This window comes from Ascaphus truei, chromosome 3 (genome assembly GCF_040206685.1).
Source record: "Ascaphus truei isolate aAscTru1 chromosome 3, aAscTru1.hap1, whole genome shotgun sequence".
In the NCBI taxonomy this organism is placed as follows: Eukaryota; Metazoa; Chordata; class Amphibia; order Anura; family Ascaphidae; genus Ascaphus; species Ascaphus truei.
This window is the reverse complement of record NC_134485.1, coordinates 198,885,416-198,907,625: the sequence shown is the minus strand read 5'-3', so window position 1 is coordinate 198,907,625 and position 22,210 is coordinate 198,885,416. Positions and strand designations below refer to the sequence as shown.

The following is a 22,210-nucleotide window of genomic DNA, read 5'->3' as shown; positions in this document are numbered from 1 at the left end:
GCAGTGTGAGTTCTGTTTTGCAGGGTATAGGTGTATGCGAATAAGGGCTCTGTCTTTTATTTTCATTGTTATCACATATATATATGCGCTACTCATAAGCGGTATAAAATCATACAATGCAACAGAATATATATATATATATATATATATATATATATATATATATATATATATATATATATATATATATATATATATATATATATATATATATTCTGTTGCATTGTATGATTTTATACCGCTTATGAATAGCCTGGCTGGTCTTGAAACGCATAAGGCTATTTTTTTTTTACTTTGTTGCATGCAATAAATATTTGGCATTTTAAAAATGTGGTGTTCCCTTGGCGTAATGTGGTGCTGAAAGACAGCTTCACAAAGCACATCTAATTAGATTCTGGATATACAAGTAAATGCCTCCTCTTACCCAACATATAACAGTATTGTAAGGAATTCTTATGTGATCTAATTAGATCTGCTTTGTGCATTTGTATCTAAGAGCCAACTAGGTATAGTACTTCTGTATATCAGACTATCTTGGTATTATTAAGGCAGTATCTGCAGATACCTGTTCTGAGCAATTACAGAGGGGTTTAAAGGCTCTAATTGTTGCCAGCCCTGAGTTGCAAGGTAATAGCTCACTAGCACAATATTAGTCTGAGATACTGAGTACACCTCTTGCATTCATGAGCTAACAACTAGCTCTTAAAACTACTCCTGGACTACAATCACAGTTACCATTCTTTGATCTGTATCCAAGGTGTAACTGTTCACCTGAGAGCATCAGTGTACTTTTTATATCTACTCACTACCTCTCTTATAGATACACCATATCTATATTGCTACCAGCCTCCATTAGTACCTATATAAAAGGACATTCATTCCTCTACTTCAGTGTAAGACCATAGTTGACACTGATATTTACCATCCCAGTATAGAATTATAGACCATTCTCTACACCCCTTTTTTTTTAATTTCAACCCATCTCATGTACAATTTATTTGATATGATTTGAATAAATGCTATGTTTTAAAGTATGATTTTTATTTCAATGTGTGCATTTTTTGTTTTGTTTTAAAGTATATTCACAACTCTGGTCTAATAAAAGGTTATACGTTTAACTGTTCTGAATCCCCCACCCATCTAAGTGTGCACACAACGAATAGGCATCTTTAAGGACTCTTTCCCTGGTTTTGTAGTTCTGTCTAACTATTTACCTCTGTGTAGCAACTTGACATAGCCCTAGAGAGGTCAGCTCCCCCCTTCAACTTGAGGAACAATGGTTTACGGTCCCATGGTTATACTGGGAAAGCGCTGTCAAATTTCTCATGTGTTGGCGTGTAGACAGACATTACACGACCTGTACTTACCATGATGGATAAATAGTGAGCACTGCCAACACGAAGAACGACTCTTAAAGCTGCTTTGTCTTCTACCCACCGGCTGGGAAGCCAGATCTCCTTCTCATACCAGACCCACCCAATGTGATTTCTCAGGGTGATGTCCTGGGTGATATCATTGTAGCTAGCAGGCACCGGCATGTCAATAACGGGACCAGTCTGCAAGAGGAATGTGAAACAAGAGCATGAAGAGAGTCCGATCAATCACGTGAGCTGCTAATCTCACGGCCTCTAAGGGCCTCATGCAGAGAGCAGCGCTATGCAGAATTGGAGAGGGGGAAAAAATTTACCTTTTTTGGAGAGTTTTTATGTCCATATGCAGAAAGGGCAGAAAACTGCCTTTCTGCATATGGAGAGTTTCAACCAGCGCTATTAGCGCTGTTGAAACTACTGGGGAAAAAAATCGCGTTTTTTTTTTTTCCCCTCCACCGGCCGCGGAGCGCCAGCTGCTTGGTGGAGAGGGAAAATGTTGAAAATCGCGCCATTTTTTTGCCGCGAACAGCCACTAGATGGCGATCGCGGCTCTCTGCATACGGCAGAGAAAAAAACTGGAGAGAATTTAAACTCTCCAGGCGCGCGGCGAATTTGAAGGGGAAAAAAAAAAATGGCGCTTTTTTTTAAACTTGCCGGTTTCTGCCTTTCTGAAGGCAGAATCCGCCAATTAATGCCGCTTTCACTTTTTGCGCTGCTCTCTGCATGAGGCCCTAAATGAGAGACACCACCTGGCGCTGGGAGACACAGCCCAATTACTTGAATGTGTTTGGAAGGTGTCTTCCATTGGCACAAGGTACCTTAGGGCTATATTTACAACGCAGACTGACAAAGTGCAGGATTTTGCAACCAGGAGCGATGCCCATATTATAATGGGATGGAAGGGATGTAGATAAACATTGTGCTAGGTCTGAGCTAAAGTAAGAGCTCCCTCTTGAACAAACTGTGTCAAATCTATGAAATGATAATTTTACTAGTAAGCGTCTAACATCTGACACAGTCACACGCACCAAGTTGTGGAAACTTGTGATATACAAGAGGATATTCACTAGGAAGCAGCATTTCATTATATTTGTATGTACACCAACAGTTCCCATTTATTTATTAATAAAAAAGGGATTTATCATACTAAAAGTTAATCCCAATATCTGATTTTCAGACTATAATTGCAGTATTGATCTGTCTAAAATAAGGCTAAAAAGAACTGTGCCCCAAAACGTTTTGAATTTTTCAAAACCATTACTGACCACTACTTTTTCGAAGCCTCTTTCGACCACCACTATATTGTAATCGCGGGTAACAATTGCTAACGACTATTGAAATACATAACATTAGTAGATGAAGTTGACAAAAAGGCATGGTTTCTCCCATCGCTCGAACCTTTGTACAAATATAATTAAGTGAGATATTCATCCTATATGTATAGTTCTACTGACCCAGATGAAAACAAATGAAAATCTCCAGCAAAACTTTTTCCAGCGACAGTATTTCAGTAATGGCAAATCAGGAAAATCATTGTTCCTGGGAGAAATGTGTGTGTGAAGTAATTCGGCATATCAGTGTATGCCTTCCATTTCTCTAAATATGTTAACGGTATTTGCCATCACAGTCTCATCACATCACATCATACAGTATATTGAATAAAGTAATGACAGATAGCAATTTGATGATAGCCTTAGGACTGATCTCCTTGACTGATATAAGTTTTCTTAGTGCCGTTTATTGGGTTGATGGGTCACTCAGGCTTGAGGTCCCACACATTGCTGGTTCCAACTGATCCTGAAGGAGATAATTACCATTTTACTCCCACTGATGCCACAACAGCAAAAGATGTCAACCTCCACTGGACAAAATCTGGGAGGCCAAAGTGTCCTGGGACAATGCAAAAAATAAGTGAGACTGGTTCTAAACCAGTAACAAATCAATGAAAACCAGTGAGAGGTGACATCTCAAAAGGTTTAAATCCATAGAGCATGTTTCCATATGAAGATCTACCGAGCAGTAAAAGGGTTAAACACAAGACAACACAAAAACAAAATGGTGTTGCTAAGGAAATGGTCAACAACACACTGTCTAATACAAAACTCAGCTGCTTTTAGTAAAGAAATGTCTTGATTTTCACTTTTTTTTTCAATAGGTCTTTTTATACTTTGTTGGGAGCTTTTTGGTGGTTAAGTTGTTTTTAACATGAGATATTTGGAACATTATGCCATTTACTGCACAGTGTGATTTTAACGATGACTTGCACAAGCTGCCTCTGTACCAGAGAGCAAGGAAATCAAAATTCAAGGTAAACGTTTTCTGCCAGGTCCCTGAGCTGCTAAAGGGACAATGTATGAATGGAAGAAGCTCCAGTTTCCATATTGAAGGGGTCTCACCTGGGCAATTGTTACCTCTTATACCGTTATCTGACACGTAGAAGTATTTTTTTAAGTTATACTTGACAGGGGTTGGATTTCCCTTGTATTTTCACCAAGTGCCTGTACACCACCTCCCTTTATCTGTATTGTTTCTCTAAGGACAGAGAGGCAGAAAAGAATAGAAACACTTGATTGACAAACACTTCCTCATTCAGAGGCCCCTAAGTAATTAAACTGGACGACTGTAGTATTGCACCTTTAAATGGGCAGGACCTTCTACAGTAGGACAAAAGTGCATGTAAAATGTTTAATAGGTTAAATGTAGCTGATTAACACCTTAAAAAAAAAAAGAGCTCTTAGGACTTAAAAATACAATAGTGCCGATCAGGCACTACTGTACAAACACTCGCACTAACATCACTGGGAGTTTCTGAGCAGGAGTGCCTGATCGGCATTACTGCACTTTAATGATTAATCACCTTAGTCTCAATTTAAAGACAGTAAGGTCATTTATGATCCTTGATAAAGAGGTCCCATCAGAGGCGGCTATACCATTAGGTAATATAGTGGTCCACATAGGGCAGGCCTGCACAACATACGGCCCGCAGGCCGCCGGGACACCCTGTGCGGCCCGCAACGGCTCCCTCCAACCCCACCCCCCTTCACCCCCCACTTCCCTGGTAGGGAAGGAAGCAGCGCGCTCCAATAGGAGCGCGCTCCAGCAGTGTGTGACAGCGCGCTATCCCCCATGCCCCCTCCCTCCCACCCTCTCCCGCTCTAGCAGTGTAGCGCGACCCGGAACTTTCGGGGTCTGCTGCTAGAGCGCGCATCCCTCACGCTTCTCCCTGCCGCCATCTCTGTTGCCTCCGCTTCCGCCGCCACCACCTCTGCTGCTGTCGCCATCAGGTAACATGGGGGGGTTGGGGGGGGCTGCTGAAAAGGGTTGGGGGAGAAAGATGTGAGGTGCAGGGGGGGGCGAGAGAGATGTGAGGTGCAGGCGGGGGGAGAGAGATGTGAGGTGCAGGGGGGGAGAGAGATGTGAGGTGCAGGGGGGGAGAGAGATGTGAGGTGCAGGGGGGGGGAGAGAGATGTGAGGTGCAGGGGGGGGAGAGAGATGTGAGGTGCAGGGGGGGAGAGAGATGTGAGGTGCAGGGGGGGAGAGAGATGTGAGGTGCAGGGGGGGAGAGAGATGTGAGTGCAGGGGGGGAGAGATGTGAGGTGCAGGGGGGGAGAGATGTGAGGTGCAGGGGGGGAGAGATGTGAGTGCAGGGGGGGAGAGAGATGTGGGGTGCAGGGGGGGGGAGAGATGTGAGGTGCAGGGGGGGAGAGAGATGAGGTGCAGGGGGGGAGAGATGTGAGGTGCAGGGGGGGAGAGAGATGTGAGTGCAGGGGGGGAGAGAGATGTGGGGTGCAGGGGGGGGGAGAGATGTGAGGTGCAGGGGGGGGGAGAGAGATGAGGTGCAGGGGGGTGAGAGATGTGAGGTGCAGGGGGGGGAGAGAGATGTGGTGTACAGGGGGGTATTATGTGTATGGGTGAGGGGGAGAGATGGGGGTATGAGAGATCGATGGGGAGTCTCGTAAAGGTTGATGATGAAGGGTGCTGGGGAAGATATATGAGGATGATGATGACGATTTTACCCGTGCGGCCCCAAACTTTTTTCCTTGGAGCAGTTCGGCCCTTCTCACTGTACAAGTTGTGCAGGCCTGAGATAGGCATCCCAGCTGTAGGGTCCCACACAGGCTCCCATGCTCCTGTCCAAGTCTGCCTTTTGCCAGGTCTTCCGAGACACACGCACACCTACAGGCTATAGCAGAGACCCCCCTCACCTTACAGCAGCGTTGCCATGGAGATGTGTGTGTCAAATGACGCCGTGGGTCACGTGATGTCACATGACCCGCAGCATCATTTCACTCTGGACCAAGGTAAGCGGGGCGGAGGGGGCGCGAGCACTGGGAGAGGCAAGGCAGGGGGCGTAGCTCCAAAAGTTTGCGTTCCACTGCATTAGATGTTAAACCACTGCCCAGGATTCCCAGAAAGTGCTGGGTCGTGCCCCTTTAGGAACGTTTGGCTAACCCTGTCTTCCCACCTTCGTTACAAGTTAACTACTTTAAATCAGTGCTCATAACTAACAAGGAAGCATGTCTGAATGATATTACATTGTATACTGGAATTGCAACAAAATATTTCATACAAAAATAAATGTGTCACCTGCTGGAAGCAATTACTATATGCAGGACTTGTATACTGTATACAAGCCCAACAGGGCTGGTGCAAGGGTATTTAATGCCCTAGCCCGCTCTCTACCTGTCAGTCTCTCTCCCTCATTCCCCTCTCTCTGTCACTCTCCCCGCTTCTCGCCCTCTCTTTCATTCTCTCTCCCCTCTCTGTCGCTCGCTTGTCATCGCTGTTTCCTCCAGTGCTTGGCCCTGCCCCCAGCCTCCTTACACCTCCTCCTGGTTGGCTACATTGAATGGGAGAAACTGCCCAGCTCTCCCTACTCAGGGAAATCTCCCTCCAGTGTTAGGCCTTGACCCCGCTGCCTACTACAGCGTCCACCCGCGCGCACGAGAGCCCTCCCCGCAATGGCGCCGGGCCCGCTGCGAGGGGGGGCCGCAGCGCTCGCGCGAGAGCTACTCCTGCTCTCAATAGAATTGAGAGCAGGACTCGTGTCGAGCGATTAGGCACGCCCCCCGGCGGTTCAGCCAATGAGGGCGAACCTGCCGGGTGACGTCATGGCCGCGCCCCCGTCACTCCTCCGCCTCGCCCCCCCCCCCCCCGGTCTCTCCTCCTGCAGTGAGCTGCAGACCGGGGAATCGGCTGAACGCGCTGCCAAAAGCGCGGGCGCGCGTTACAGCGGCGTGACTGGGGCCTTAGCCTTAGAAATTTGCCGCCCTCCAAATTCTGCCATCCTATGCAGCCGCTTTGTTGGCCTAATGGTTGAACAGGAGTTGAAGGCAGACTTGTCAAAAATTAAGTTCAAATAATCTTTCTTCAGTGCCAAATCTAGAGCCTCAAATACGTAAATGATCAAAAAAAAAAAATCAGGTCTTTCCTGCTTTTTTAATCTGGAGCAGTATTTTTTCAAACACAATGTGTAAGCTACACTGGAGTACAGCTACTGTATAGCCACTTAATGCTTTCAATTCTCTCAATATGATAAAACTTGGGCTGTCTGAACCTACTGTAAATGGCTGATTTAATCAGATACTAGCTCTCGGCAAGTGGATTTTTATATTTATTTTTATGTCATTCTGTTTTACTTCCCTATCATGTGTCATTTTGTTTACACCTTTTAGTGATGTTCACATTCCAGTCTTTGGCTGGGGCCATGGTATTGACCTTGCGGACCAGCGAACAGACTGCCTTAAGGAAGTGTTCGCGTCCATGTGGCGTGCGGGCGCCTGCGCGCGGAAGTGGGAGGGGCCGCACGTTGCGCAAGAAATCAGTTCAAACTGATTTCTTGGGGCGACAGGCGGTCACGTGAGAAGAGTAGGGGCCCCAGAACAGAGCTTTGCGGGACACCACAGGTGATATCCAAGGGGTTGGAGTTAGAGCCTGAGATAGGTAGGAATGTAACCAGTTTAAAGCATGTTTCCCTATTCCAGAGCTCTGGAGTTTGTTAAGCAGGATAACATGATCAACAGTATCAAAAGCCTTTGCAAAATCTAGGAATACTGCACCAGTGAGTTGTCCCCGTTCCATTCCACACTGGATTTCATTGCAAACTTTTGGCAGGGTAGTTACGGTGGAGTGTTTGGGACGAAACCCAGATTGGAATTGGCTAGGGATATTTGTCTTGGTATAGAAATCGCTTAAAGCTGCAGTTCAGTCAATATCCTGCATGTGTGGTTTTTTTTAATAAATCAGTTCTGTACTGTGAGAAAATACTTGTAGCATTTTCTTTTTTTTAAAAAACAACTTTGAAAGACAATTTTTTATGTATTCTAATGTAACGAGCATTTTTGTTTCTATAGCAACCCTTTAGAAAGGCACAACCCCTTCCTTTAATGTAACAGGCTCTGGCACACCCCTTTGTGAGTCCTGCCCCCTCCACAACCGTGCACATGCATGAGCACAAATGTATCAGTCATTGCCTGGTCACATGATCTTCCCCACAGAACTGTCAGAGCAGCAGCAGCAGAAAAGGAGAGTAGCTCAGAATGAATTCATTAAACCTTATTCCATTGCACGTGTATAGTTAATGTTAAATATTAACAACTCATTTAAAATCAAATCTGTATATATCATACTGTAAACAATATGTATATTTAATTTTGTGTGTACTGTATGTGAATGTGTACAATTCAATGTATGTTATTAAAATTAATAATGGCTTGTTCTTGTATAGCGCTGCTAGTTTTACATGGCACTTTACAGAGACATTTTGCAGGCACAGGACCCTGCAGAGCTTAGGTGTGTATGTATGTGTTTGTATGATATAGATATATATGCACACGCACGCATATGCACGCGCACACATATACATGCACACACGTATACATGCGCACACGCACACATATACATGCGCACACGCACACATATACATGCGCACACGCACACATATACATGCGCACACGCACACATATACACAAACATGCGCTCACTCACACATACATGCGCATACGCACACATACATGCGCACACGCACACACATGCGCACACGCACACAAACATGCGCACACGCACGCATAAACATGCGCACACGCACACAAACATGCGCACATGCACACATATACATGTGCACACACATATACATGCGCACATATACACGCACACGCACACATACATGCGCACATATACACGCACACAAACATGCGCACACGCACGCATAAACATGCGCACACGCACACAAACATGCACACATATACATGTGCACACACATACATGCGCACATATACACGCACAAACATGCGCACACGCACGCGCACACGCACACATAAACATGCACACATATACATGCACACACGTATACATGCGCACATGCACACATATACACACACACAAAAATGCGTACACGCGCACATAAACATGTGCACACGCACATATATACACACACAAACATGCACACACGTATACATGCGTACACGCACACATATACATGCACACATATACACACACACACACACACGCACACATATACATGCCCACACGCACACAGATACACACACACAAACATGCGCACACGCACATACATGCGCACACGCACACGCACACATATACACGCAAACAAACATGCACACACGCACATATACATGCGAACAGCACACATATACACACAAACATGCGCACACGCACACAAACATGCGCACACGCACACATAACCATGCGCACACGCACACAAACATGCGCACACGCACACTTAACCATGCGCACACGCACACATAAACATGCGCACACGCACACATAAACATGCGCACACGCACACATAAACATGCGCACACGCACACATAAACATGCGCACACGCACACATATACATACACACTGTGTGTGCGCATGTTTATGTGCGTATATATTTATGGTATTGCTTGACCTGAGGAAGAGGAAAACTCTTGAAAGCTTGTCCCATGACACAAATTGTTGGTCCAAATAAAAAGAAGGTATCAACAATACTGAAGAATTCATATATTCTGGTGTGTGTATGTATGTATGTAATATATATATATTTATTTATTTTAATTTATATATACTGTATGTATATATGTATATGTATGGATATATAGCGAAGGTCAGCAGCCGGCGGCGGAGGGAGAGAAGTACGGCATCCTGCAGCGAAGCTCGGCAGCGGCAGAGGACAGTAGCCGGCGGCGGAGGGAGAGAAGGACGGCATCCTGCAGCGAAGCTCGGCAGCGGCAGAGGACAGCAGTGGTGGCGGAGGGAGGGAGAGAAGGACGGCATCCTGCAGCGAAGCTCGGCAGCGGCAGAGGACAGCAGTGGTGGCGGAGGGAGGGAGAGAAGGACGGCATCCTGCAGCGAAGCTCGGCAGCGGCAGAGGACAGCAGTGGTGGCGGAGGGAGAGAAGGACGGCATCCTGCAGCGAAGCTCGGCAGCGGCAGAGGACAGCAGTGGTGGCGGAGGGAGAGAAGGACGGCATCCTGCAGCGAAGCTCGGCAGCGGCAGAGGACAGCAGTGGTGGCGGAGGGAGGGAGAGAAGGACGGCATCCTGCAGCAAAGCTCGGCAGCGGCAGAGGACAGCAGTGGTGGCGGAGGGAGAGAAGGACGGCATCCTGCAGCAAAGCTCGGCAGCGGCAGAGGACAGCAGTGGTGGCGGAGGGAGAGAAGGACGGCATCCTGCAGCAAAGCTCGGCAGCGGCAGAGGACAGCAGTGGTGGCGGAGGGAGAGAAGGACGGCATCCTGCAGCGAAGCTCGGCAGCGGCAGAGGACAGCAGTGGTGGCGGAGGGAGAGAAGGACGGCATCCTGCAGCAAAGCTCGGCAGCGGCAGAGGACAGCAGTGGTGGCGGAGGGAGAGAAGGACGGCATCCTGCAGCAAAGCTCGGCAGCGGCAGAGGACTGTAGCCGGCGGCGGAGGGAGAGAAGGACGGCATCCTGCAGCAAAGCTCGGCAGCGGCAGAGGACAGCAGCAGTGGTGGAGGGAGAAGAGGACCATGTGAATGGAGCAGGAGCGGACAGGAGGGCGGTAGAGAGGAGTTACGCTGTAGCAGCGGCAGACACCGAAATACTTCTGTCAGACCGCTGACCTCTATCTAGACAAATCACCCAAAAATCTACTCGCCCCATTGTCCCACCTTTTAAAAAAAGAAATGGAATAAATTCCTAGTAAGAACTAATAACATTTGTTTTTGACATAACCGTTTATTTATTGTATTACATTTATACTTTACTACAACTAGTCCTTGTTACTGTACATAGTTCCTTACTAATCTAGTAAAAAAAGCCAGATATAAATGAGTGAGGGAGAGGGTGGGTGATGGTGAGGGTGGGTGACGGAGAGAGTGGGTGGGTGATGGTGAGGGTGGGTGACGGAGAGGGTGGGTGGGTGACGGTGAGAGTGGGTGACGGAGAGGGTGGGTCGGTGAGGGAGAGGGTGGGTGACGGAGAGGGTGGGTGACAGAGAGGGTGGGTGGGTGATGGTGAGGGTGGGTGATGGTGAGGGTGGGTGACGGAGAGGGTGGGTGGGTGATGGTGAGAGTGGGTGACGGAGAGGGTGGGTCGGTGAGGGAGAGGGTGGGTGACGGAGAGGGTGGGTCGGTGAGGGAGAGGGTGGGTGACAGAGAGGGTGGATGGGTGATGGTGAGGGTGGGTGACGGAGAGGGTGGGTCGGTGAGGGAGAGGGTGGGTGACGGAGAGGGTCGGTGAGGGAGAGGGTGGGTGACGGAGAGGGTGGGTCGGTGAGGGAGAGGGTGGGTGACGGAGAGGGTGGGTCGGTGAGGGAGAGGGTGGGTGACGGAGAGGGTGGGTCGGTGAGGGAGAGGGTGGGTGACGGAGAGGGTGGGTGACAGAGAGGGTGGGTGGGTGATGGTGAGGGTGGGTGGGTGATGGTGAGGGTGGGTGACGGAGAGGGTGGGTGGGTGATGGTGAGAGTGGGTGATGGAGAGGGTGGGTCGGTGAGGGAGAGGGTGGGTGACGGAGAGGGTGGGTCGGTGAGGGAGAGGGTGGGTGACAGAGAGGGTGGGTGGGTGATGGTGAGGGTGGGTGACGGAGAGGGTGGGTGGGTGATGGTGAGAGTGGGTGACGGAGAGGGTGGGTCGGTGAGGGAAGAGGGTGGGTGACGGAGAGGGTGGGTGGGTGATGGTGAGGGTGGGTGACGGAGAGGGTGGGTCGGTGAGGGAGAGGGTGGGTGACGGAGAGGGTGGGTGACGGAGAGGGTGGGTCGGTGAGGGAGAGGGTGGGTGAGGGAGAGGGTGGGTGACGGAGAGGGTGGGTGACGGAGAGGGTGGGTCGGTGAGGGAGAGGGTGGGTGACGGAGAGGGTGGGTGACGGAGAGGGTGGGTCGGTGAGGGAGAGGGTGGGTGACGGAGAGGGTGGGTGACGGAGAGGGTGGGTCGGTGAGGGAGAGGGTGGGTGACGGAGAGGGTGGGTCGGTGAGGGAGAGGGTGGGTGACGGAGAGGGTGGGTCGGTGAGGGAGAGGGTGGGTGACGGAGGGGGTGGGTCGGTGAGGGAGAGGGTGGGTGACGGAGGGGGTGGGTCGGTGAGGGAGAGGGTGGGTGACGGAGAGGGTGGGTCGGTGAGGGAGAGTGGGTGACGGAGAGGGTGGGTCGGAGAGGGAGAGTGGGTGACTGGGTGGGTGGGCGAGGGTGGGTGGGTGGGTGGGCGTGAGTGAGGGTGAGTGGGTGGGCGTTAGAGGGTGAGTGGGTGGGTGGGCTTTAGAGGGTGAGTAGGTCGGTGGGCGGGAGAGGGTGAGTGGGTGGGTGGGCGGGGGTGGGTGGATGGGAGAGGGTGAGTGGGTGGGTGGGAGAGGGTGAGTGGGTGGGTGGGAGAGGGTGAGTAGGGTGAGTGGGCGGGAGAGGGTGAGTAGGGTGAGTGGGTGGGTGGGCGGGAGAGTGTGAGTGGGTGGGTGGGCGGGAGAGGGTGGGTGGGATTAGGGTGAGTGGGTGGGTGAGTTTAGAGAGTGGGTTGAGTGGGTGGGTGTGAGTGGGTGGGTGTGAGTGGGTGGGTGTGAGTGGGTGGGCGTGAGTGGGTGGGCGGGCACACACACACACACACACACACACACACACACACACACATACATATATATACACACACACACACACACACACACACACACACACACACATATACACACACACACACACACACACACACACACACACACACACACACACACACACACACACACACACACACACACATATACATACACACACACACACATATACATACACACACACACACACACATATACATACACACACACACACACATATACATACACACACACACACACATATACATACACACACACATATACATACACACACACACACACACACACACACACACACACACACACACACACACACACACACACACACACACACACACACACGATCACACATACTCACCACCTTGCTGCCACCACTGCTCCGGGACACAACCCCCCCCCCCCCCACGGGGGCAGCGCAACCCCCCTGCATCTCCCGCGCGGGCAGGGAGGCAGGCAAAGGGATCGGAGCAGAAGTGAAACACATCTCCCGCTCCCCCCTCCCCACTGGCGGCGCAAGCCCCCTCCATCTCGCGCAGGCTGACAGCCACAGGGATCGGGCAGAAGGGGGCACCACACAGCGGCAGATCGGGAGCGAGCACACGTCACTGGGAGACTCATGAATATTTATGATCTTCCACTGACTGCCGGAGGCAAATTATAAACAAATCCCAGCTTTAAAAATGTCTCCAAATTTCGCCGATCAATATATGGAGAACGGATTGACCTGCAGCTATACAGTTCTTTAGGTAAATAGAGATTGCCCACATGAAACTATTGAAGTAAAAAAATAAATAAAAATAAAAATAAAAAAAATACTGAACTGCAGCTTTAATTGGGATTGAACACATTTTTCCATGACTTTGGATAGTATTGGGAGAAGAGAGATTGCCCTGTACTTTGAGACAGTGTTTTTGTCCCCACTTTTGAAGATTGGGACAACTCTGGCAGTTTTCCAGGTCTTAGGGATATGGTCTGCAGACAGAATAGAGTTGATTAGGGACGCAATTGGTTTGACAATGGCTGGGGCACCAAGTCGTAGGAACTTAGATTGCAGTAAATCAGGTGCACATTGGCTGCTTTGTTTTAATTTGAGGAGCACTTGTGTAATCTCCTCTTCAGATACTGGGACAGATTGAAAATTGTGGGCAGTGTTGGGAGGGGGTGGGACTATAGGGGTACTCCCAGGATGAGATTCAGGTTTGGGGTTTGTGCTGCGTTTCGCTAATAAGTTAGTAGCACACCCCACAAAGTAATCATTGAATGCATTTGCAATGTCAGTGGGGTTTGTCAGAGTAATATCCCCCTTAGTGATATTACTTGGTTGTTGGTGGCTAGAAGGCTGGAATATATTGTTAATAACCTTCCAGAAGTTAGCTGGGTTTGATGTATTCTGGAGAAGATTGTCAGAGTAATATTGTGATATTGCATGTCATGTTTGCCTTGTGCACATATTCCGCAGGCAGCTGTAGAGTTGAACTGGTAGAGTGCTATAAGGTCAGCGAGTAACCCATGGAAGGTGGGGCCCCCGTACTCTTATTCTGCGTAGTGGAGCATAGGTATCACAGAGTTTTAAGAACACGGATTGTAACATTAAAAAAAAAAAACACAACTCAACACTTTTAATGTTTTAGAATGTAACAATAATGTTTTATTTCTATATCAACCATTTACAAAGTCACATCCCTTTCCTCTTCTAAAGCAGGCTCTAGCACAGGGGTGCGCAAAGTTTTTAACTTGTGCCCTCCTGCCTGCTTACCTCCCGGCTCGCGCCCCCACTCTTCCGGTGTCAAATGATGCCGGTAACCATGGCAACATGTAACAGAAGATAAGGTAGGTGTCAGGAATCCACTCCTGGGTTTGGCTGGAGCCCTTCCATCCGGAGCTTTGCAGGTTCCAGACAAACTATTGCCTGTTTCTGCAATCACCTGCCTCTTGCTGCCTCCTGTGCAGCTCTGGCCTGATTGGCCTCCTGTGCTATTTAGTGACTGCCCCGCCCTCAGGAAGTTGCTGGACATAGACTTTGCAATCCAAGTTGCAAGTAACAGTGCTTGTCACAGACTCTCCGTTTGGCCTGCTAGGCCTCCTTGTGCCTTGTATCCTGCGCCTAGTCCCCGGCATCCCAAGGCCTTCTTGCATAGCAGCCCCGGCGCTGCTTCCTCGTTCCTGGCAGTCTTCGCCGTGCTGAAGCGGCTACGCTGGTTTCCCCAGCGTTCCCTGTGGCGTGTCTGCACCTCTGCATCCTTCAAGTGGAGTTTACTCCTGGCCTTTTCCTGACGCACTGCAGCATCTTCGCTGAAGCATCTCCGCTGCAGTGGCTTCTCTCAAGGTTCAAGCCTCCTGTGCTGAAGTACCTTCACCCAAGATTTCCTGTTGATGACCTCGGCTTGTTGCCTCGACCACCGCTCCTGTGCTGCCTGCCTTGACCCCTGCCTGGATAACGTTAACCCTACTTTCTCCAATCCTGACCTGGCTATGTCTGACTATGGAATCCGCACTCCGGACCTGACTCCGTGCCCTAAGGTCGGTGCTTCCCCACCTCAGCCCCGCGGTCCGGTACCAGTTTGTGGCAAGCAAGTACGTTACAGTAGGACAAGCTGCAGAGGCCCTGCGCGGTCCCCCGGCATTTAAATGTCTTGGGGGAGAGCGCGGGACATCTGTAGCCATCGTGCCCCACCTGGAAATTCTCCTGCCCCCCCCCCTCGGGGGCGCGCCACCCACTTTGCGCAAACTTGCTATAGCACACCCCTTTTTGAGCCAGGCCCTCTCTCTAGCAGTGCACCAATTGTATCTAGTGACTGCCTGGTCACATGAACCTCCCCACAGAACTTTGCATCTTTCAAAGCATTGACATCTAAAATTATGCATCTTAAAGTGATAATCGTTAAGTGAGAATATATAGTTAGACTATAGTTTAACTACAGGTTGACTGGGGACTGCATCTTTCTGCAAACTCTTCTACACAAGGCAACTAACTGTGAGCTTATCTGACCACACTATGATCCCATGCTTGTTAGCCTGTACTTTTAACCCCCCCCCTCCTATACACCTTATTTACTTTACTGCAGCCTCTCCCAACAGACTGCACACAACTGCACCCCCTCCCCCCCACCTCAATCCCCCCAACCAACACCCTCTGCAAACCCTGAATAGGCCCTTGCATTGCAACAAAACATTTTGGCAAACCTCTGCTGTTTACTCTGCACACACTCACTTGGCTCACAACAGCTTCATGCAACATTACCTACATCAGTGAGAATGAACCTGCTAGGTATCTCAACTTTGTTCTCTTGTTGCCTCATGGAAACGTTACTCTCTCCATTACAATCCCCTCCCTCCTGGCCCACACCCAATATCACCATACACCCTGGATTACTCAAAAAGCTTGTGCACTATGTTCTGAATGTTTGGTGGAGAACTCTGAAAAACAGCACATCAACAAACACCCTTTCAAATGGCAAATAAAACAACTTTACAACTTGCAAACCACTACTCAAATTTCTACTCATACTATTACTCTCTTTAGCAGGTGCTATTGAACTTAACCCAGGCCCTGAGAATACCACCTTCAAATATCCTGTTACATATGCTTATGCTTATCTACTATATCTACTATATATTTGTGAAAGCACTGTATGTTTGTCTGCATGGCCTGTGTCCCTAGGCCTGTGTCTCTAGGGGAAATCTCATTGGTTCCCTTGGGCCGCCCGCCCCCGCACACCCTCTCATTGGCCTGAGGCGGAGTGACGGGCCAAAACACACACACACACACCCCCCCCACCACACCTCCTCTCTCCTCTCCCCGCCCCATCACATTCACCTGCGCCTCCCCGGGTCTCCCGGTTTCCCGAGCGTTTTCCTCCCCCCCCCCCAGTCAGCGGGGGAGCTCTCCCCTCACCCGGCGCTCTCCCTCACCCCCCCCCCCCCCCCCCCCCACACACAAGAGCACGCGGGCTCTCCCCTCACCCGGCGCTCTCTCTCACCCCCTCCCCCCCCCCCCCACACACAGAGCACGCGGCTCTCCCCCTCACCCCCCCCCCCCCCATACAGAGCACGCGGCTCTCCCCCTCACCCGGCGCTCTCCCTCACCCCCCCCCCCCCCCACACAGAGCACGCGGCTCTCCGCGGCTCTCCCCTCACCCAGCGCTCTCCCTCACCCCCCCCCCCCCCACACACACAGAGCACGCGGCTCTCCCCTCACCCCCCCTCACCCAGCGCTCTCCCTCACCCCCCCCCCCCACACACACAGAGCACGCGGCTCTCCCCTCACCCGGCGCTCTCCCTCACAACACACACAGAGCACGCAGCTCTCCCCTCACCCGGCGCTCTCCCTCACCCCCCCCCCCACACAGAGCACGCGGCTCTCCCCTCACCCAGCGCTCTCCCTCACCCCCCCCCCACACACACACAGAGCACGCGGCTCTCCCCTCACCCCGGCGCTCTCCCTCACCCCCCCCCCCACACAGAGCACGCGGCTCTCCCCCTCACCCGGCGCTCTCCCCCCCCCCCCCACACACACACAGCACGCGGCTCTCCCCTCACCCGGCGCTCTCCCCCCCCCTCACACACAGAGCACGCGGCTCTCCCCCTCACCCGGCGCTCTACCACCCCCCCCACACACACAGAGCACGCGGCTCTCCCCTCACCCGGCGCTCTCCCCCCCCCCCACACACACACAGAGCACGCGGCTCTCCCCCTCACCCGGCGCTCTCCCCCCCCCACACACACACAGAGCACGCGGCTCTCCCCTCACCCGGCGCTCTACCCCCCCCCCCACACACACAGAGCACGCGGCTCTCCCCTCACCCGGCGCTCTAACCCCCCCCCCCACACACACAGAGCACGCGGCTCTCCCCCTCACCTGGCGCTCTCCCCCCCCCACACACACACAGAGCACGCGGCTCTCCCCTCACCCTGCGCCTCCCCGGGTCTCCCGGTTTCCCGAGCGTTTTCCTCCCCCCCCCCCAGTCAGCGGGGAGCTCTCCCCTCACCCGGCGCTCTCCCTCACCCCCCCCCCCCCCCACACACAGAGCACGCGGCTCTCCCCTCACCCGGCGCTCTCTCTCACCCCCCTCCCCCCCCCCCCACACACAGAGCACGCGGCTCTCCCCTCACCCGGCGCTCTCCCTCACCCCCCCCCCCCCCCATACAGAGCACGCGGCTCTCCCCTCAGCCGGCGCTCTCCCTCACCCCCCCCCCCACACAGAGCACGCGGCTCTCCCCTCACCCGGCGCTCTCCCTCACCCCCCCCCCCCCACACAGAGCACGCGGCTCTCCCCTCACCCAGCGCTCTCCCTCACCCCCCCCCCCCCCACACACACAGAGCACGCGGCTCTCCCCCTCACCCAGCGCTCTCCCCTCACCCCCCCCACCCCCCCCCCACACACACAGAGCACGCGGCTCTCCCCTCACCCCGGCGCTCTCCCTCACAACACACACAGAGCACGCAGCTCTCCCCCTCACCCGGCGCTCTCCCTCACCCCCCCCCCCCCACACAGAGCACGCGGCTCTCCCCTCACCCAGCGCTCTCCCTCACCCCCCCCCCCCACACACACACAGAGCACGCGGCTCTCCCCTCACCCGGCGCTCTCCCTCACCCCCCCCCCCACACAGAGCACGCGGCTCTCCCCTCACCCGGCGCTCTCCCCCCCCCCACACACACACAGCACGCGGCTCTCCCCTCACCCGGCGCTCTCCCCCCCCCTCACACACACAGAGCACGCGGCTCTCCCCTCACCCGGCGCTCTACCCCCCCCCCCACACACACAGAGCACGCGGCTCTCCCCTCACCCGGCGCTCTCCCCCCCCCCACACACACACAGAGCACGCGGCTCTCCCCTCACCCGGCGCTCTCCCCCCCCCACACACACACAGAGCACGCGGCTCTCCCCTCACCCGGCGCTCTCCCTCACCCCCTCCTCCCCCCCCACACACAGAGCACGCGGCTCTCCCCTCACCGGCGCTCTCCCTCACCCCCTCCTCCCCCCCCACACACAGAGCACGCGGCTCTCCCCTCACCCGGCGCTCTCCCTCACCCCCCCCCACACACAGAGCACGCGGCTCTCCCCTCACCCGGCGCTCTCCCCCCCCCCACACACAGAACACGCGGCTCTCCCCTCACCCGGCGCTCTCCCCCCCCCCCCCCCACACACACACACAGAGCACGCGGCTCTCCCCTCTCCGCGGAGGAGCCGGAGCAGGGCGGCCGGTATCCAGGGGAAGAGGAGCGCGGACGTGTGCAAGGTGAGTACACGCAGGGGAATGGCTTATTTAACGTGTCCCTGACTCCCCCTGCCCTTTGCCCCCCCTGCCCTTTGCCCCCCCTGCCCTCCCTCCCCCTGCCCTCCCTCCCCTTTGCCCCCCCCCCTGCCCTCCCTCCCCCTGCCCTTTGCCCCCCCCCTGCCCTACCTCCCAATGCCCTTTGCCCCCCCCTGCCCTACCTCCCAATGCCCTTTGCCCCCTGCCCTCCCTCCCCAATGCCCTTTGCCCCCTGCCCTTGCCCCCTGCCCTCCCTCCCCCTGCCCTTCCTCCCCTGCGCCCCCTGCCCTCACTCCCCCTGTCCTTTACCCCCTGCCCTCCCTCCCCCTGCCCTTTGCCCCTTTGCCCCTCTGCCCTTTGCCCCTCTGCCCCTCTGCCACCCTGCCCTTTGCTCTCTTGCCCCCTGCCCTCTTGCCCCCTCCCTGCCCTCTTGCCCCTCCCCTGTCCTGCCCTTTGCCCCCCTGCCCTTTGCCCCCCCCCTGCCCTCCCTCCCCCTGCCCTTTGCTCCCCCTGCCCTTTGCTCCCCCTGCCCTTTGCCCCCCCTGCCCTCCTGCCCCCTGCCCTCCCTCCCCCTGCCCTCCCTCCCCTTTGCCCCCTGCCCTCCCGCCCCTGCCCTCCCTCCCTCCCCCTGCCCTCCCTCCCCCTGCCCTCCCTCCCCCTGCCCTTTGCCCCATGCCCTTTGCCCCATGCCCTTTGCCCCCTGCCCTTTTCCACCCTGCCCTCCCTCCCCCTGCCCTTTTCCCCCTTTGCCACCCTGCCCTTTGCCACCCTGCCCTTTGCCCCCCTGCCCTTTGCCCTCTTTCCCCCCTCCCTCCCTGCCCTCTTGCCCCCCTCCCTCCCTGCCCCCCTCCCTGCCCTCTTGCCCCCCTCCCTCCCTGCCCCCCTCTTGCCCTCTTGCCCCTCCCTGTCCTTTTTCCCCTCCCTGCCCTTTGCCCCCCGCCCCTCCCTGCCCTTTGCCCCCCCGCCCCCTCCCTGCCATTTGCCCCCCCGCCCCTCCCTGCCCCTTTGCCCCCCCACCCCTCCCTGCCCCTTTGCCCCCCCTGCCTCTCCGCCCCCCCGCCCCTTTGCCCCCCCCACCCCTCCCTGCCCCTTTCCGCCCCTCCCTGCCCCTTTGCCCCCCCCGCCCCTCCCTGCCCCTTTGCCCCCCCACCCCTCCATGCCCCTTTGCCCCACCGCCCTTCCATGCCCCTTTGCCCCCCCGCCCCTCCCTGCCCCTTTGCCCCCCCGCCCCTCCCTGCCCCTTTGCCCCCGCCCCTCCCTGCCCTTTGCCCCCCCCGCCCCTCCCCTTTGCCCCCCGCCCCTCCCTGCCCCTTTGCCCCCCCCGCCCCTTTGCCCCCCCACGCCCCTCCCTGCCCCTTTGCCCCCCCGCCCCCTTTGCCCCCCCGCCCCTCCCTGCCCCTTTGCCCCCTCTGCCCTCCCTCCCCTTTGCCCCCTCTGCCCCTCCCTCCCCTTTGCCCCCTGCCCTCTCCGCCCCCCTGCCCTCCCTCCCTCCCCTCCCTCCCTCCCCTGCCCTCCCTCCCTCCCCCTGCCCTCCCTCCCCCTGCCCTTTGCCCCCTGCCCCCTGCCCTTTGCCCCATGCCCTTTGCCCCATGCCCTTTGCCCCCTGCCCTTTTCCACCCTGCCCTCCCTCCCCTGCCCTTTTCCCCTTTGCCACCCTGCCCTTTGCCACCCTGCCCTTTGCCCCCCTGCCCTTTGCCCTCTTTCCCCCCTCCCTCCCTGCCCTCTTGCCCCCCTCCCTCCCTGCCCCCTCCCTGCCCTCTTGCCCCCCTCCCTCCCCCCTCTTGCCCTCTTGCCACTCCCTGTCCTTTTTCCCCTCCCTGCCCTTTGCCCCCCCGCCCCTCCCTGCCCTTTGCCCCCCCGCCCCTCCCTGCCCTTTGTCCCCCCGCCCCTCCCTGCCCTTTGCGCCCCCGCCCCTCCCTGCCCTTTGCCCCCCCCGCCCCTCCCTGCCCTTTGCCCCTCCCTGCCCTTTGCCCCCCCGCCCCTCCCTGCCATTTGCCCCCCCCGCCCCCTCCCTGCCCCTTTGCCCCCCCCACCCCTCCCTGCCCCTTTGCCCCCCCACCCCTCCCTGCCCCTTTGCCCCCCCCACCCCTCCCTGCCCCTTTGCCCCCCCCGCCCCTCCGCCCCCCCTGCCCCTTTCCGCCCCCTCCCTGCCCCTTTGCCCCCCCGCCCCTCCCTGCCCCTTTGCCCCCCCACCCCTTTGCCCCCCCACCCCTCCATGCCCCTTTGCCCCACCATGCCCCTTTGCCCCCCCTGCCCCTCCCTGCCCCTTTGCCCCCCCGCCCCTCCCTGCCCCCCGCCCCTCCCTGCCCCTTGCCCCCCCGCCCCTTTGCCCCCCCGCGCCCCTCCCTGCCCCTTTGCCCCCCCGCCCCTCCCTGCCCCTTTGCCCCCCCGCCCCTTTGCCCCCCCACCCCTCCCTGCCCCTTTGCCCCCCCCGCCCCTTTGCCCCCCCCGCCCCTCCCTGCCCCTTTGCCCCCCCGCCCCTCCCTGCCCCCGCCCCTCCCTGCCCCTTGCCCCCCCCGCCCCTTGCCCCCCCGCGCCCCTCCCTGCCCCTTTGCCCCCCCGCCCCTCCCTGCCCCTTTGCCCCCTCGCCCCTTTGCCCCCCCCGCCCCTTTGCCCCCCCCGCCCCTCCCTGCCCCTTGGCCCCCCCCCCGCCCCTCCCTGCCCCTTGGCCCCCCCCCCCGCCCTTCCCACGCACCTCCCCCCCGCCCCCACCCCCACCCCCCCGCCCTTCCACTCCACCCCCCCGCCCTTCCACTCCATGCCCCCTGCCCTTCCACGCCCGGGCAACGCCGGGTATACCAGCTAGTAATATATATTATCTTTAACTGTGCGTGCAATGTCATATATAATGACACCTTGTTCACTTATGTAACTATGTATTATTTGTCATCATAACTGTGCCAAGGACATACTTGAAAACGAGAGGTAACTCTCAATGTATTACTTCCTGGTAAAACATTTTACAAATAAATATTTTCTCATAGTACAGAACTGATTTGCACACTGCGTGTCACTACTATGGCGGTCTGTAAGGCAGAATAAGTGTCCGTACTCGCGAAGTGAGTGTCCTTAAACCGGGGTATGCATGTATTCGCACACATACATACATGCAGAGGATACACTGCAGCAGATGAGTTAGGCCGCTCGTATAGTGCTGTCGATGGTGACACGACGGGTGCCACAGGAGAAAGTTATATTTCGCCAGGCGGCGGCGCGGGTTTCCGGCCATTTGATTGGTTCAAGTGCTGTCACATGAGGCGACAGCCCTTGAAAAATCAAATTTTGCCGGCTACCAGTTTTCGCGACTGCGATGTCGCTCCGTCGCCATTGCGCGCACGCGGCGACGACAATGCATTTGTTTTCGGGCGACATCGCGTCGCCGGCACTATAAGCGTGGCCTTACACTGACTGAAGGATTGGATTTGAACGGAAAGGTGGCCATTATGTTAGGCGCACAATAAGGATTTTTACAGATTTATAACAGGAGCACCAAACAATTGTCAGCTTAAATAAGAAAAAATATTAAAGGGGGGCGGA

At 55.3% G+C, this 22,210-nt stretch overlaps 1 protein-coding gene across 1 annotated transcript in view; it reads right to left on the bottom strand.

Annotated features, from left to right (window-relative positions):
• The window catches only part of GUSB (glucuronidase beta), an 83,684-nt gene that overhangs the window by 42,879 nt on the left and 18,595 nt on the right, over positions 1-22,210 (bottom strand). Inside the window, exon 2 of the mRNA XM_075589920.1 lies at positions 1,368-1,556. Coding sequence (XP_075446035.1) covers positions 1,368-1,538 — 171 coding nt within the window. The 5' untranslated portion in view covers positions 1,539-1,556. The remainder of the gene's footprint in view (positions 1-1,367; positions 1,557-22,210) is intronic.